We start from the raw sequence: 17,045 nt of genomic DNA on the forward strand, positions 1-17,045 counted from the left end.
ATGCTTCATCAAGTGTATCCGCAGACAATGGATGGCGGCGGTGATGGAGGGAAACAGGAGGAGTTTGAACTATGGCGAGGTAAAAATAAAACAAGTTTCAGACCTTAGTAAGCCCCCTAATTAAATACATCAATTAACAATAACACTTAAATACTACCACAACCATAACAAACTAACTGTAATTTAGTAATCCTGTGAGCACAAAGTTTGTCTGGGAGGTTCTGTTGCCATCTAGTGTTCAGAATACAGAGAAGCTGCTTTGTTCATTTATTTTCACAACATATTTCATACAAGTCAACATGTTTCATAATTACAAAACATTTATACAAATCCCAATCAAAAACTCATGACACTCACAATTGCTTGATAAAATGTACAGTCCATTTCTATGTAATGATACAGTGGGAAAAAAACTTTTTTTGAAGATGATATGGCAAAAAAGGTTCTATGTGTTTAAAGTTTAGACATGATTGTTATTTGCAATGTATGTATATAAAATAAACAAGGCGTTAGTGGTGAAAAGTCCAACATTTAACAGAAGTTCTAGTTATTATAATGTGGTAAAATAAAAAAAGGAAACTAAAGCACTCAATATGGAAAATATTACAGCTGATCCAATGCCTCTATTTTTACACAACATACAGAAACTGTGACCAAAAATAGTTTAAGCAAACGTAAAGAGCATCACAAAGCCAAAGATGTTTTCAATAGTTTGGAGGTAGTTTTGTAAAATATAAACTACCATTAACTATACCCAGCAACAGGCTTTGTTAAATCAAGACAAACACAAAACAGACAAAAGGCCTTACATGAGTTTCAAGATAAAATACCACCTAATTTATGGATTTTAAAGCTCAGTTCCACACAATACATGAATCACATGTTTTGTCTCAGTGTTTGTGTCAACGAGTCACACGAGAATGTGACCGAACCAGATGGAACTGCCGTAAAGTTATATTCATACACATTTCAAAGTAAACCACGGTTGTTAAACATGAAGAATATCCTGTGTATTATGAGAGAGGATAAAGTACATCACAGCAGGGCGTGTTACATTTTCAACTGGGTGATAACAAATTCAATATTCACTAGAAAAAAATATATAAAAACGGAGACCTATTGGGACAATCATCTTTACTTACATTCTTCTCTTACTGTACAAGTCAGAAGATTTGCATCAAATACTCTGTATACTATCTACTTTTACAAGCACAAGCCTGAGCTTCATCAAGATAGTAACTTGGTTCACTCAAATGTTGGATGTCCAACAGACAAATAAATTACTTTAAAATGTGTTAAAATGTTTGTCCGGTTCCTAATATATAATGTTAGGTTTGCATATAAAGATTCAAATCTTGCTCCAGGCAGTTTTTATCCCTTAAATAGAGGTTGTAATTGTTGATGCCACCTGCCTCAGATGGACTTTGTGTACACCATTTTGGATGCCCTGCCCTTCCCCAAATGATCATACTCGTGTCTTCCTCTTCTCAAGTACACATATGATATGTTAATGTTATGAACAACCCCACCCTCAAAACTGTTCCTCCTAAACCGAAAACAGAAAATTAACCTTCCTTTCAACTTGAAATTGAAGGGTTTTTGAGTCACCAGTGTCATTTTTTTGCTAAAAAAAATCCCCCACTTGAGTTGTTGTTTGACTAATTAGATCACATCTTGGCGTGAAGCCAACTGGGATAAAACAGGATGAAGGTGGTGGTTTGATACATGTTGAAGGTCTTAGTCATCGTAGTCCCTCCTTGCTGGCTTATTGGCAGGCACTGGTGGTCTGTCACGGTCGCGGTCATTGTGGGGCTCATCGTAGCGGTCGTCATCATCGTAGCGTCGGTCATTACGCTCATTGTAGCGGCGGTCGTCATCATAGCGACGGTCGTCATCATAGCGCTCATTGCGGTCACTGTGCCTGTCACGGCGGTCAGTATAGTCGCTGCGCCGGTCGTCGTAATCGCTGCGCCGGTCGTCGTAGTCGCTGCGCCGGTCGTCGTAGTCGCTGCGCCGGTCGTCGTAGTCGCGCTCGCTCCTTTCCTCGTGGTCACGTTGATCATCAGAGCTCTTCACATGGGGTTCATCGTTGCTCCGTACACTCTCCTGCCCGTTTCTCTCCGGCTCTTTGTCATGGTACCCGTCCTCACGAGTTCTAGAAAAGTGGACAAGCAACAGTCACACGTTTAGGGTGAAGGAATACTAGTGTGCATCCATTTAAATAGACAAATCTGTGTTTTATTTGTTGATTTTGTTTCCACTATCATATAGACCTGGTATTTAAAGAATATCTTATATACTCTGCATTCCATCAACGCTTTGAATCACGTCAATAAATGTGACTCAGTAACGCCGGTAGTATATCAGCTGTGTTTAGAGCACAAATGCTCATTTGGATGCTGCTTGTGTAAAAAATTCAAGTTTCTTGTATTATTGATGCTGAAATTTAAAAATCTGCCCTTGTTTCCAGTTGATGAAAAACATAATATTCAAGCAGTATTGAACAATCAAAGATAAGACAGACTATAAAGCCCTTTGATTAAATGGAGCAAATATGGCCAAACAAAAGTGCAAAAATGTGAAGTGCCATGCAGATCTTCTCTTTGTTCATGATGTCAGGTTGAATGAAGGATTTTTATAAGTGTCCCACTTGATGATTAGGTTACCTGCATGAAGAGGATGTAAAACTGAAAGCGACATATTACTGGTGTCTTAGACAGAAAACTGTCCGTTTCTGTTTGCAAACTTAAGTGCGCCGATATGACCGACCATGATCTGCACATTCCACCTCGTCAACAGGCTGTATGAGATATTAGACACAGTTCACACCAGAGCATCTTATTGATCAGTCAGCACAAGTGTGTTTGCATGCGTCTTTAAGGCAGAAAACTCCATTACCCCAAGGCGTATTCCTCCTCTTTCTTCTTCTTTCGGCAGCAGCAGCAATAGATGACGATGATGAGGATGATCAAACAACCGACAACAGCAGCAATGATTCCTGCAGTGGAACCAATGTTCATGGATGCTGCAGGATTGAAGGAAATTGAGTTGAGAGAATAGAAGGATGCATACGATAATAAATTGCTGTGTAGATGTATTTATTGAATATAAGTTGCTATGAGAAGGTTTTTCTTACGTGGCATGACTGAGAGGGTGATATTGCAGCTGGCAGACCGGATCTTGTTGGTTGAGGTGCAGATGTAGTAGCCTGATGCCTCTTTGGAGATGTTATATAGAGACAGGATGCCTCCCTCTGAAAGACAAACAGTCAGTCAAATTTAGTGTACTTTTCTATTTTATAGACTGCAAATTCTGCAGTGAAAATGTTCATAAACAAATTTTGGTATTCTGAAAACTTCAATGTGGTCAATAAACAATCAGTGCTTCTTTTTTTAATAGTTTCTGAAAGTTTTATTGGACATTCTGATGATGCAAAAGTATTTTGTATTCATGAATTCCACCCTGGAAGTCCTGGTGCCATTTTTTAAATGTTACCAAGCATGGCACATTTTCCGAAGAGTTCGCCTCGTACTACTGCGACTGAAATGGGTGTAGCATTTGTTGTGCTTTATTTCTGTTGCATCAAATTTGGTAGAATTGTAGGTGAGTACTTTTAGAACACGTTCAGTAACATCAGTGTCTTTTACTCATTTTTATGGGGCTGTTATAAAGTAAGGAGGCTTTGACAGAGTTGAGTTCAAAGTAGAGCATGATTTTAGGTTTTTACAAATATTTCAGTATTATCCCATAAGAAAGAATACATTGTTGTACAGAAAGGCCAAATAACAGCTTTGCTTCAGGCAATTTTGAAACAATGTTGTCATCACACAGGTTGTCTTCAAGAGAGCACTTACAAGACTGTTTATCTTCTGTAAATTGTCCTGTTCAGTAGAAATCTTGATTACTTTGTGACCATTCTTCAGTAACTAAATAGGTTATTAAATAAACCAACTTCAGAATAAGTCTTAAAAAAAAATCCATGAGAAGTCAAACTCGTCATTAAAAAGTAATATCCTGACTTTGATGTTGAGCCTAATTGTGCCCCTAAACCTCAACATTTTCTACAATCACTCTAAAAGTCAGCTGTTTCCTTTGTTGACTTCCAAAACATTAGTGTTCAAAGTGAAAGTTCAGAGTCATGTGATATGAGAGCACTACACGCCTGTGGTTCATATTTAAACATGGCTGACAATTGACTCAAAAAGTTAAACTTCCAACTAAAAGCAGAGTGCGAGCTGTTTCACACCCCGCATCATGGCCATAGTTGTTCTCCACCTTTATGCACTGATAGTTGACTTGTATTTTTCAAGGATTAATGTGTCGCTGGTACTTACTGTCAGTGCTTCTGGGATCTTTCACACGAGGCATGTTCCGTACATCGCGGCTGTCCCATTTATAAGTGGGTGCCGGGGAACCTTCCTCAGAAACACAGGTCAGGTTGATGTTCTGGCCGTACTCGGCCTTTCCCTGGATCTTACAGGTGGGTATAGATGGAGCCACTAGAAAGAGGAAAATAGAAATAAGGTATAATCTTTCCTTAAATTTAACAGCAAAACAATTATTTTTGTTTAAAGAACTTGCAGACAATAGTTGTTGTTGTTTTTTAATGTGAAAACAGCTCCTTCAGTAGTAGAAGTCAAGACCTCATGTTGAATGGAAAGCCTGAAACAACATGCAGTGTAAAAAAATCTTTTGAAGCAGAATATTCCTTTTAAGAACAAATGATATGTTACCTAGAACCACCAAGGTTGCAGTGTCGGCCGGTTTGCCCTCGTCGTCCCCTGGGATCATCAGACGACACTCAAACTCCTTGTTGTCATCAAGTCTGATGGAGTTCAGCTTCAGGTTAGCCCTTCCAGAAGGAATATCTACATCCAGGGACACCCGACCTTCATACCGTAATTTGATGTCAGTACGTTTAGAGGGATGATAGTAGGCGATGATCTGGGTCTGTTTGAAAACAAAAGCAGAAGAGAAATTTTAAAAGATGAAAACACATTTGTCATATCTTTAAATATATTCTTATAGACGGACAGATACTGACCTCTTCCGCATCAATTGTGTTAGCCTGGAGAGACCATGTGATGATGACCAGGCCATCCCTTTTTAGGGGGATTCTGGGTGTAAACTTGCAGGGCAGTGTGATGTTGTCACCTCTGGCGAACTCAAACAGATCTTGTGGGATGTCCACATTAAGGGCGCCAACACCTGACAACACAGTCATAGATTTAAAGATAAACATATTGATCAGTACCATTTGCGAGAAATTATGTTAATTGTGATTAAGTTCATTGTGATATACTTTTGTTTATCTGCGTTAGAACCTTTATCGTAAATTTAGCTGCAGAAACTGCACAAACAACTTATTACCCCACCCCACCCCCACAGCACAATAGAGGAAGTTTGATAATAACCGTATTTTATAAGCAAAAAATTTACAATTTCCACAATCTTACATAAATATTTTCATCTTTTTTCCCCAACAAGAGAAAACCTTTTTGTTTTTGTTTTAATTTGATAATTTAAGACTACATTGTCCCTGAGAACTTGCTTTAGCCAGTGATCCAGGAAAATTAATTGTAGATTAATAATGGACATAATCTTTGTTTGAAACCGATGTTATTAAGTCTTTCATCGAGTCATCCAAAATTTTGAAGCAAGTTTTACATGCGTAAAGCAATTTTATAAGGTTGCCCATGTCAAAAACATTCGACAATATTTCAAGGTCCCCAGTGTCTTTTTACAAAATGATATTTGTCTGCTTATCTTAATTATTTTTCAAAGGATAGCCTGAGTCAACAACAACAAAAAAAGGCGGATCACCTCCGTAATCAGGCTTTTTGGGCCTGTTCTTCTTTCTAAGGTGAAACTGAAGGTGCGCACAGGTGTGGCAGCTCGGTGAGTCTCAAAGGAAAGAAGCAAACGTTGACAGATGAATACTCACCCAGACAGAGCAGAGTCAGGACACAAATCCTCTTCTCCATGATAAACACTTTTGTCCGCTCAAACCAACCTCCACGGACTCTTCTATGTTTGTTCGTTTACTCTACGATGAAAACGGGAAGAGGAGCCGCCCGATAGACATTTGCAAAGAAACCCGATGATGAGCGCTCTGGGGTGCGCCCGCCGTCCCTGCGTGACTGATGGTGCTCTCCGCCAATCACTGCACCTCCTGCGGTTCAGGAGGCATAATTGTTCCGCCCACCGGACGAGTTTTGGCTTGTCCTCAAATCCAGCATATCTGCCTTTTCAGGGATACCAGTACCCAGAGATACAGCAGTTGTTAACAGCAGGAGCACATATCATTTAATTCCCATATTTTATGCTGAAGTCAGACATGTTGTGCCACGATTTGAATGGTGTCATCCCCATTACATTAAAATAAACTTTTTGTGAATTTTATTTATTTTTACTCAAGTATTTATTGTCTTTTGAAAGAATCAGATTTGTAGTAAGAGAGAAAAACGAGGGAAGTTACAGGATTAACTCAAGTACACACTTGACAGAAAGAGGGTGGTGCTGGGATATGAGAAACGTTTTTTTTTTTCCTGTCAGACTGGTCTGACAAGGATTCACCACCTGGAGGCACACACACACACACACACACACACACACACACACACACACACACACACACACACACACACACACACACACACACACACACACACACACACACACACACACACACACACACACAAGGAACCGAAAGAAACAAATGTAAGCAGCACTTCTGCAGCAACTGTTCTCAATTGTACTGTTCTATATAACATTTTTGATTTTGAGGCATACACACACCTCAAAGTGTTTGGATTCAGCCTTGACTATGTGTTTCTTTGTGTGGATCCAACACTCCTACATTGTGCTGCACACATTTCATGAAACCCAATGAAACCCTTTCGAAAAAAAAAAAAGGAGAGATAATGCTTCAGGCATGAAAGAGGAAATACATTAGACTGACTCAGAATAGACAAAACAGAGTTTGAATTTGATCTGCTTTACTTTAAAAAATCTTTTGAGAGGTGGAAAATATAAAAGTCTGGAACCACGTCACCAGAATCTTCTGTGCAGAGGAGCCTATGCTGGGTGGGTTAATGGTTGATCAATACCATGGAGTAGCCTATTTATTTTAGATGTATTTAGGTGTATTATTTAGGTGCACCAATTCCTGTACCAGCTCATAACTCTATTATTAGAAAATGATACGTACAAGATGTAGACACAGGCTCAAGCCACAGTTGTGCTGTAATTTGTGTTACCATGAAAATATCACACACACTTTTGTAATTTATTTGTGCCCAAAATTGGAGGTAACCACTTTTGTTTTCAAATGGCCTCATTTAGATTTTAGAGTAGATAAAACATTAAAAAAAATAATTATATAATGTTCTTTCTAAATGTCTCAGAAATTTTCCTTTTGAGAAATATTGGCAAAATCAGGAGCTCTTAAAATTTTAAGCAAATCATGTTCCTCTTTAAAAGAGACTCAATAACGTGCAGAATTTAGGGATGTACTAAAAACTTTTCACGAGGAATGTTAAAATCAATTATAATTTCTTCAAAGGACTTAAAAGAGTAATGTGATCAACAGGCCTGTAAGAGCTGATAAGCCTTTAAATTCCACGACATCAAACAGATACTCCTAATCTCCTAATTGGGATTCAGTGTTGAGGGATAACAGATGGGAACACAACAGAAGAAACATTTAATTATTTCCTTACATCCCACCAAACCAGATTAAATGAACAGTTAAAACAGTGAATTTATCTGATCTATACTGGTAAGAAAGGGGAGGGATTTAAGCAGACTCGAGACCGATCCAGAGAGAACTGTCAATTGTATTTTAACTTGGTGATGACTTCTTGCCATTTCTGCCCTATTCTGTAATCATCCTCAGTGTGTTTCTGCTTTTTTACTATCACCTGACCTCCATAGCTGCCTGAACACCTGCTCCTGAAAAACAAAAAATATATGTTGTCAGTAATGACGAGCAGAAACGCTGCAACGCTAACACGTACAGACAAATACAGACTGAGTAGAGCAGACACAGTTGGCTTTAACACACACATAAAACAGAAACACACCTGATCAAATAGAGAAGATTTCATTAGTGTAACTCTGTATTTAACTGTGAAGTGATCGCTGACTCCTGCAACCTCCTGCTTTAAACTCTTGTACATATCGTCGCATTTTGTGAAGGTTCACAAGAGATTCACTACAGCATTCTGTGACATACCACCTAACAGGCAGGAGACTGCAATTAAAGATAATTGAGCTCTGTGTTTCCGCTATGAAATGATCCACTTAATGTCGGAAAATAGTGGAAGCGTCATAACATCTTTTGCTTGATATTTACGTGACATTTAAGAGTAATCTTTTCACAAAGCCAGAATCATTTTATAAAAGGGTGAAAAATATTTTAAAGTTTCGGTTTTGCTTGCTTAAATTTGTGTTTAGTGAACCATGAAAAGTTTGTGTGTGTGTGTGTGTGTGTGTGTGTGTGTGTGTGTGTGTGTGTGTGTGTGTGTGTGTGTGTGTGTGTGTGTGTGTGTGTGTGTGTGTGTGTGCGCGCGCACACCCAGATGCTTCTAATCTCCAGGTTATTTTCTCTGTCTCTCATCCAAACCTCTTCTCCACAGCTTAAAACTACACCCAATTTAATCTTTTGTTCTCTTGCTCTCTTGCTCTCTTATCTCACCTCCACATAATGACTTCAGACCCCACGACACCTTTCATTCGCTGTCTCATTCTATTAAATCATGTAAAATTGCCTGGCAGTTCATGACAAACCGGAGAGATAAAAAGGGATTAGAGATGTTCTTTCTCCTTTGTATATAACATCCTATTGGATTCTTGGTCCTTGTTGTTTCTGTGTTTGTACCTGTGATATCTCTGTTGAATAAATGTGTCCCTGCATCAGCTGTAAGTGGTCTTTCATGGATCATTTCTCTACTTGAGTGCCTGCTGATGGCCTATTAGCCCTTTTTCATCTCTAATACCTGTGAAGCTTCATTACCGTGCGGCGGCTGAGGGTCCATTTTGTGCCAGATGTGGAGTCAACAGGAGATCAGGGGAATTCAATCAGTCTGTGAAAACACAACATTTTAAATCCCTTCAAACGACTGGCACAAATGTACGAGTTATTAATATTGACCTAATTTAATTACTGGTGGGATTCTAACAACACTGTACGCCTTCACCTTTAGGATAATTTGTAGCCTAATAACTTTGATAATCCATCACCTTGTCATCCAGCGCCACCTTCTGCTCATAAGTAAATTCTCTGATATTTTGGTTCATGACATCTGTCCATTATCAATACCTGCCTAAACCGGCTCAAAGGGGGGCTGCAGCCTATCCCACCTGACTTTGAGCAAAGGCATGGTAAATCTTTGGAAGACAGTCCATCACTGGGCAAACACAGAAGGACAGACAACCCTTCATGCTCACGTTGACACCTCCAGCCAATTTAGAATCATCAGTTAACCTGACACGCATGTCTTTGGACGGTGGGAGACACACAGGCACAGGGAGAGCATGCAAACTCCCCACCGAAGAGTCTCAGTTGAGGTTCAAACCCAGGCGACAGTGTGAGGCAACAGTGCTAACCACTGCTCCAGTGATAATTAGCATCCTATGCTAAATTTAGACTGTGAATAATTTTTGTGAGCATGTTAGCATGCTTACATTAGCACCACTGTATCTCATTACAGCCTTACAGATCATTGTATGGTTGTCGACTCTTAATCTTGTCCCCAAATTAATTTTCTTAAACTAAGTATGCTCGTCGGTATCTTTAAAGTGCCCATAATAAATATTTTAAAGTAGCACGGTAGCATGGGAGTGGAAACAGTGTGACAATGTGAAGGAGTCACTTAATAATTATATCACCTTAATCTGCAGCTCCCCTCAACTTTAGCAGCTTCATAATGGGTTTCAGCTCACTGTATATCCATTAGTAGCTCTACTTTAGTGTTCGGGTTTACCATCACTGGTCTCAGAGCCTAATTTCCTGGTCGCAGCAGGAAGCTTCTTTTGGTGAAGGAGCTCTCGTAAAACCCTCTCTACACATCATGGTGTGTCCTTAATAACAGACAGTAAGAGACTGGAGTGATGCATTAAGCAGAAAAACAACCTGATAATTATCCCTCAGCACAGCGATTCAAAAACTGTGGCACATGTACCACTGGCGACACACGTGGTTCCACCTGTAAGCACTAACATTTACATTACTGTTTTCATACAATCTGTGGTTTCTACAAGCCTCCCCCTGCTGATTTTTTTGTGTGAGTGCTCTGATTAATAAATGTAGTCTTTGATTTTTTTTTTTTTTAAACAGTACCCCTATGTTGTTGTTATTTAGCCTTTCAAAGGCTATTACAACATACATAGTTAAATCAATGGATTTTATTTGATAAAAAAAGTTAATGGTATCTGCAGTTAGAAGAGATATATGGAAAATTTGATTTGACACATATATGGTGATACATGGTTTGAAAAGTTGGGAACCTCTGCACTCAAAGAAAATGCAAAAACAGAGCGAAAGGACAATAAATATTGGGGTAACGTCTGCCAGCTGCTCTGAAAGTGCTGGATATATTTGGTAATAGACAGCTGTTTTCCATGTGTGCCATATCAAATTAATAGATGATGAGATATAAATGTTCGGTTTACAACTTGTTTCTGCTGCATTGAAGTGGCAAAAAACATCCATCATTGCTGGTTTGTTAGTTCACACTTGAACAAAATGTTCAGTGCTCTTATTAAGCATATAAAAGAAAAGGTCAACAACAGATTGCTGAAGACTAATAACAACTGCACAGCGCTTTTAGACAAAGATAAACACTAACATGTAACAACCATCATCCCACTTCAACTGGTGGCCAAACACTTTTTGCATTTCAACACCCTTAACATTTATATCATTCTCTATGACACTGTCTCTGTCACATCTTACATCCCTGAGGTCATTCTTGATTTAGATACATTAAACATCTCCTTACCTGAAATGCTTTTAGTTCTTGTACACACTGCAGGGGGCAACGAGGCAGTTGGGAAGCATCCTGGTCGGTTGGTGGTTCTATGATCTCTCTCTCTCTCACACACACACACACACACACACACACACACACACACACACACACACACACACACACACACACACACACACACACACACACACACCAAGTGAGTAAACAGGACTTTTATCAGTCAAAGCACTCTCAAATGAATTGTAATTGTAATTATAATAGGACTTTCGGTGCTCTGGCCCTAATTTTATGGTGGCAATTTAATTTTTTATTGTGCTAGAGGATCATCCCTTTTTATAACAAAATATTTTAGTGCAATAATGTAGCTCCTTTTAAGAGACAAACAATTCTGATTGCTCCATTGTTCTTCAGCAACAACACATTCAAACTTCCACTTCAGTACAATACTAATATTTTTCCCAAATGTTTTTAGCCCCTTAACCCTTTCAATCATACTGCTTATCATATTCATGCTGTCTCTCTCATATTCAATAACATATTTATTGTTCTTCATGGTGCCTGTTGAGTGCCTTTGTGCGCACCGCGTGAAAGCTCTATCAGACCCAAAGCTCATTGAGGAGAAAACATTTCTCCCACTGTTAGATGAGAATGAAAAGGAGCTGTCCCAGTCTATCTAAGTTTGAATATTTATTTAACGATATCTCAGTTGGTTTGACAGTACCCAAACGCGTTGCGCAGCGTCACTGCTCCTCTAAGCTCGGCACGGACGATGTGGTACACCGGCGTGGCCATCGCTTCTGTTTACGGTGTAATCAGTGTTTTAGGGCTGATCGGCAACATCACGCTAATCAAGACATTTTGCTCTGCCAAATCTATCCGCAATGTTCCGAATATGTTCATGTCGAGTCTTGCGCTCGGAGATGTTTTACTTCTGGTGACCTGCGCTCCGGTGGACGCGAGCCGCTACCTGTCAGAGGAGTGGCTGTTCGGGAGAGTGGGCTGTAAAATTATCCCCTTCATCCAGCTCACTTCGGTTGGCGTGTCTGTGTTCACTCTTACAGCCCTTTCTGCTGACAGGTAGGATTCTGTAATTTGTTAATGTCAACTAGTTTAACATAGTCAGGAAAATTTAAAGTATCATGGTATATATGGCAGCCAGTTTATCAAAATGTCGTCATTTTTTTCATTAGAAAGATATGTGGTTAATTCAAAGTTGGTGTCCAATAAATATTTACCCATGTATTGATCAGCGGAACATTACGCACAGAGCTGCTTCTGTTCAGGGCTTTTGCCACGTGTGAATGTGATGAATAGCTATATGAACCAATGGGTGAATAATTGCTGTCAATTAATGATTTTAAACTTGCGGTCCAAATGGCATTAAGGTGATTATTTTTTTTGCAGGTAATAAAAATCATCTCTGGCACAGTCTGAATGCATTTTTTTTTTTTTAGAATGTTTTAAAGTCTCAGATGTCAGTCAAATTTGATGGTGCATTTGTAGTCCTTCAATGTTTGTGTGTACTTAGAAACGTGTTTCAGAATGCTTTAATAATAGTGAGCATCCTTCTAAAACATGAGGAAAAAAATGATCGATATTTCTAAACTCTTTAGGGACACAAAATACACAATAATTCCTTATATAAAGGTAGCCTTTTTTTTGTGTCTCATCACTGTGTGATGTGAGCATGCGTAAGAGCGTGGACCTGTTTCCTTTATCTCCCATCCTTGGCCACTTCTTTTCTGTCGCCAAGAGCAGCATTGAACCCATATTAACTTGAGCTGTAAGCAAACAAATGCTGTTATATACTGTAAATTATACCATAAAGAATACTTTGAATGTGAGTTTTATATATATATATATATTATTATATATATATTATATCTGCAATATAAAGGTTTGAAGGCTGAGGGTGCAATAGGTAATTATGTCCAGTCATGTAATATCACCTTTTATCTTAAAAGGCAATAGTTATTAGTATTTAGTGGCTGGCTTTTTTTTATTTTTTTACAACTGATGATATAAACGTTAGACCACATGGGCTGAGTAATGTATCAACTAAAATGGAAACCGGTTAAGCCTATAGTTTAGCTTGCTTATCTTTGTTTTTACCAACCATAGTAGCTACTATTTTCTTAAGAAAACAGTCATAACAAAAGCATCTATTAGCTGAACCAAGGATCCATTTTGAATTGTCCAAACGAGATCAGAACGCCTGGTATATAAAGTTGAATAAGTTTGGTAGATCATGGGTGATGAATTAGATGAGCTAATTGGGCAAACTGAGCTATTCTAAGCTATTCTTATTTTGGTCTGAAGTGCCTGTAAAAAAAACAGCTGACTTAACAAATTAATACCGTCAGTAATGTCAAAAAAGAAATTCAGCCCTCGACTTATGTGCTGGAACCAGACCACCTACAACAAACTCTCATGTGCACCCTGAATTACAGTATAGGGCCAGTAAAAAGACGGACAGGCCCACTGGGATTTGTCCCAGCCTGATAGCCAGAACACCACGGATGTTATACAATAAGATGCCTCTGTAGCCAACGCTAGTATTGATAGCTGGTTACTCACCAATCTAGAAGAAATGTCATGAGATCAGCATCAAACTTCCTTTCGTCAACAGCAGCTGTCTGCATCAGTGGAGAGAAATGTCGTTGTTAAATTTTGCAGAGAGTTCCATCCACCACTGCGTTTACTGTCCCATTCATTCTAACAAGAGGTTCAAATATGCTACTTCCTCTTCCTTTCATGTTGGATTGAGGGCAGACTGGATGCTACAGTGACTCACTATCACCTGTTAAATCGCCGGGTGGTATTATATTATGGAATGGGCTGGGGCTAGCTGGTTAGTCATCTGTGCAGCACAATACACAATCATCAACATAACATCAAGATTTTTTTTTTTCGCATTCCCTCACTGATCCGATTTAGAATTTAAAAAAAAAAAAAAAAAAAAAATCCTCCCACGTTATTAAAACCTCATGTTTACAATCTTGGTAGTTTTGCCACTGTGAGTGCTTTCTAGTTCAGTTATGGAAATGTGGAGAAATATGATGGGCTCAGACTTCTTCTAAATTGCACACAGAAATTAGTTTCCCCATGAATATTCTTTTCACCACTTAAAGGACTAAAGGCCGTATCATGGGCAAAGAAAAAAGTACAGCTTGACTTGTGTCTGATGAGACTGTCTGCTCCTGGGGTTACACCTGTTGAAAGATTTAATTATGATTACTCTATATACCAATATTCATGACACTAGTGGGTCGATGATGTCATCTAGAAAAGGATTGTTTTAATTGTCTCATTTTCGAAATTACTTCCACGCTGTTTTCGGCTGATGACTTTTATTAGTTTTAATACATTTGAATAGATGTGTCTATCTATTTGTCTATCCATCCATCTATCTATCTATCTGTCTGTCTGTCTAATCTATCTCAGGTACAGGGCCATTGTAAAACCCCTGGACATCCAAACATCGACCACCACTACCAGCATTGTCCTGCGGGCGCTGCTCATCTGGCTCTTCTCCCTGATCCTGGCTATCCCCGAGGCCGTATTCTCTGACCTCCACACTTTCAACATCACCTCCACTAATGAGAGCTTCGTCACCTGCGCTCCTTATCCCCATGCAGGGGAACTGCACCCTCAGATCCACTCCATGGCCTCCTTTCTCATTTTCTACGTCATTCCCCTGCTGGTCATATCAGTGTACTACTCCTTCATCACCCGGAGCCTGATGAAGAGCGCCTCTAACCTGCCTGTGGAGGGGAATGTGCACGCAAGACGACAGGCCAGTGTTAAAACTGTAGTCATGGACTAATGTGCGATATACTAATGACACAAGTCTCCTAAACACAGAGCCTATCCCTTGAAAAAGTCTCCAAAATGTTTCCAATGTTTAAATTTGTCATATTCTATCTATTCAGTTTACTGTTGAATTATATTTACTCTGGAAAATATGTGGTTATATTTAAACCAAATGTGGAATAACAGTTGGTTTTTAAGCAGTGCTTGAAGTGGGATAAAAAGAAGTGCCAGTACTTCCTGTATTTACATAATACAAAGAGATATTGGTGATGTCATCAAGAGGGAAACCATTTTAGTAATGACAGTGAAGTAGCATTAGTGTGTGCTGGAATGAAGTCATCAGGCTACTTTCTAACTCTCTTCTTTTAGTGTGTCGCACAAACACAGCACATCTGTATCACCAGGCTAAATGTCCAGATGTCCTTCAGGCTAATTGCCCCGGCTTTGGTGTGTGGTGCAACGAAGTCATCAAGCCAGGATGTCCTTATAGTTCCATACATTCCCATCAAAATCCCTGAATACATTCTCTTTTGTCGACTTTAATGTGCCACACAAACACAGCAGCTCTGCATCACCATGCTTAATGTCCGATTACCCTCAGGCTATCTACACTAGCTTTCATCTCTTACAGTCAAACTAGCACTCCAGGTTCCCCAATGACACACCTAACAGAGACAGACACAGATAGAAAAGATGAATTCAGTCAAGAGATACTTCTGCTACTGCTGTGTTAAATAAACTCATAACAACATTATGAATTGCTCAGATAACATGGTGTGAAGAGGTCAGAAAGCGTTTACTACCGCACCAAGAACAAGTCACAGTACAATGTTACAGAAATGAAAAGAAAACGTTTTCGTAAAATGTTTAAAATGTTTATTCACTGACCTTAAGGTTGCAGTTTGACATTTTTTTCTGTAACCAACAGGTTGAGTCAAGAAAGCGCTTGGCCAAGACTGTGCTGGTGTTTGTGGGCCTCTTTGCAGTATGTTGGCTGCCCAGTCACATCATCTACTTATACCGCTCCTATCACTACTCCCAGGTAGACACAAAAAAACACCTCTTTATGAAGCTCGTTCATTTGCTTGTCTCTAATTGTAACATATCTGCATTTGTTTATTTTACAAAAATATTCTTTATATCTATATTGTTCTTACAAGTCACTTATATGACTTAATTTGATTTTTGTCTACCCCAGTCTATATTCCTTATTTATATACAGCATGTCATATATGTACAGCTGACCAAAAATGTACAAAATAAGAAACATATAACATGTAACCTTAATTAATTTGGAAATGGACAGTGGAATTGATTTTTTTTTCAAAAACTAGAGATTGTGTAGGTAATGGGAAAAGGCCTATATGAATTTAAGTTGTTTCAGAGTGTCCGACAAAGCTATTGAAAAAAAAAGGGGCAAACATACCACAATTTCTTTTCTTTAAAAAAAAAAAAAGAAGAAAGGGGGCTCAGATGACAATAAAGCGTTCGAATGAAAGCAATTTGCTTCAAAAATTCTGATTATGTTTGTGTACATTCAGCAAGCATTCATACAGTATATGTGGACACCCCATACACCCATGCTCCTATTTGTGTGCCTCTCCATCCTGTATGTTTTTTTTTTTAATCTTTTCACTCTCTGTCCTGTCTCTCAGGTGGACACCTCGCTGGCTCACTTTGTGACCAGCGTCGTAGCTCGTGTTTTGGCCTTCACCAACTCCTGCCTTAATCCGTTCGCCCTTTACCTGCTGAGCGACACCTTCAAGAAGCAGTTCAACCAGCAGCTGTGTTGCTGCTGCCGTATGATCTTCAAACACTCTTCACACAGTACGATACAATACAACACACGTGTGACTTCAGTCCGCAGCACTCATCACTCTGTGGCGAGTCTGACCGTGATTAATGGCAGGCAAGTCTGTCAGGAGGACTGTGTGTGAGTCTGTGTGCGTGAGGCAGAGGGCAAAGATGTACCAAGTGTACTGTAACCTGCAAGTGTGCAGGTGTGCACTTGTACAACTATTTGTGAGAGGAACAGTTTTTGTTTTAGATTATCGGAACATTTTGTCAAAGTTGATGACATTTCAGTCAGTCCTCACCTCAGGGTCGTCTGAGGGTTAAAACTTTATTTAAAGTGTAAGTTTAGATTTGGGTTTAAGTTATTGTGATGGTATTGTCATGGTTGGGGTTAGGCATTTAGTTGTGATGGTTAAGGTTGGGGTAAAGGACTTGGGAAAACATTAA

At 39.2% G+C, this 17,045-nt stretch overlaps 2 protein-coding genes across 3 annotated transcripts; one reads left to right on the top strand and one right to left on the bottom strand.

Moving 5' to 3' along the window:
* Nucleotides 1-302: 302 nt before the first annotated feature.
* On the bottom strand, nt 303-6,096 carry LOC138620546 (cell surface A33 antigen-like). Of its 2 annotated transcripts, none has more exons than XM_069697840.1 (7): nt 5,945-6,096; nt 5,045-5,208; nt 4,734-4,950; nt 4,335-4,499; nt 3,137-3,253; nt 2,899-3,025; nt 303-2,155 (listed from the first exon to the last, which is right to left on the bottom strand). In XM_069697840.1, the coding sequence occupies exons 1-7, from the start codon at nt 5,982-5,984 to the stop codon at nt 1,738-1,740; spliced, it is 1,248 nt and encodes a 415-aa protein (XP_069553941.1). In that variant the 5' UTR covers nt 5,985-6,096; the 3' UTR covers nt 303-1,737. The 2 variants fall into 2 exon arrangements, with proteins under 2 accessions (XP_069553941.1, XP_069553940.1); XM_069697839.1 differs by having other exon boundaries at nt 5,045-5,217.
* A 5,664-nt stretch (nt 6,097-11,760) lies between these two features.
* Nucleotides 11,761-17,029, top strand: grpr (gastrin-releasing peptide receptor). The gene is made up of 4 exons (XM_069697568.1): nt 11,761-12,068; nt 14,436-14,787; nt 15,733-15,846; nt 16,460-17,029. Exons 1-4 carry the CDS (start codon nt 11,761-11,763, stop codon nt 16,739-16,741), a joined length of 1,056 nt encoding a protein of 351 aa, XP_069553669.1. The 3' UTR covers nt 16,742-17,029.
* The last annotated feature ends 16 nt before the right edge of the window (nt 17,030-17,045 follow it).

Source organism: Brachyistius frenatus, unplaced genomic scaffold, assembly GCF_029030835.1.
Source record: "Brachyistius frenatus isolate BFR_SWC_R1_liver_20210118 unplaced genomic scaffold, ASM2903083v1 Contig_24, whole genome shotgun sequence".
In the NCBI taxonomy this organism is placed as follows: Eukaryota; Metazoa; Chordata; class Actinopteri; family Embiotocidae; genus Brachyistius; species Brachyistius frenatus.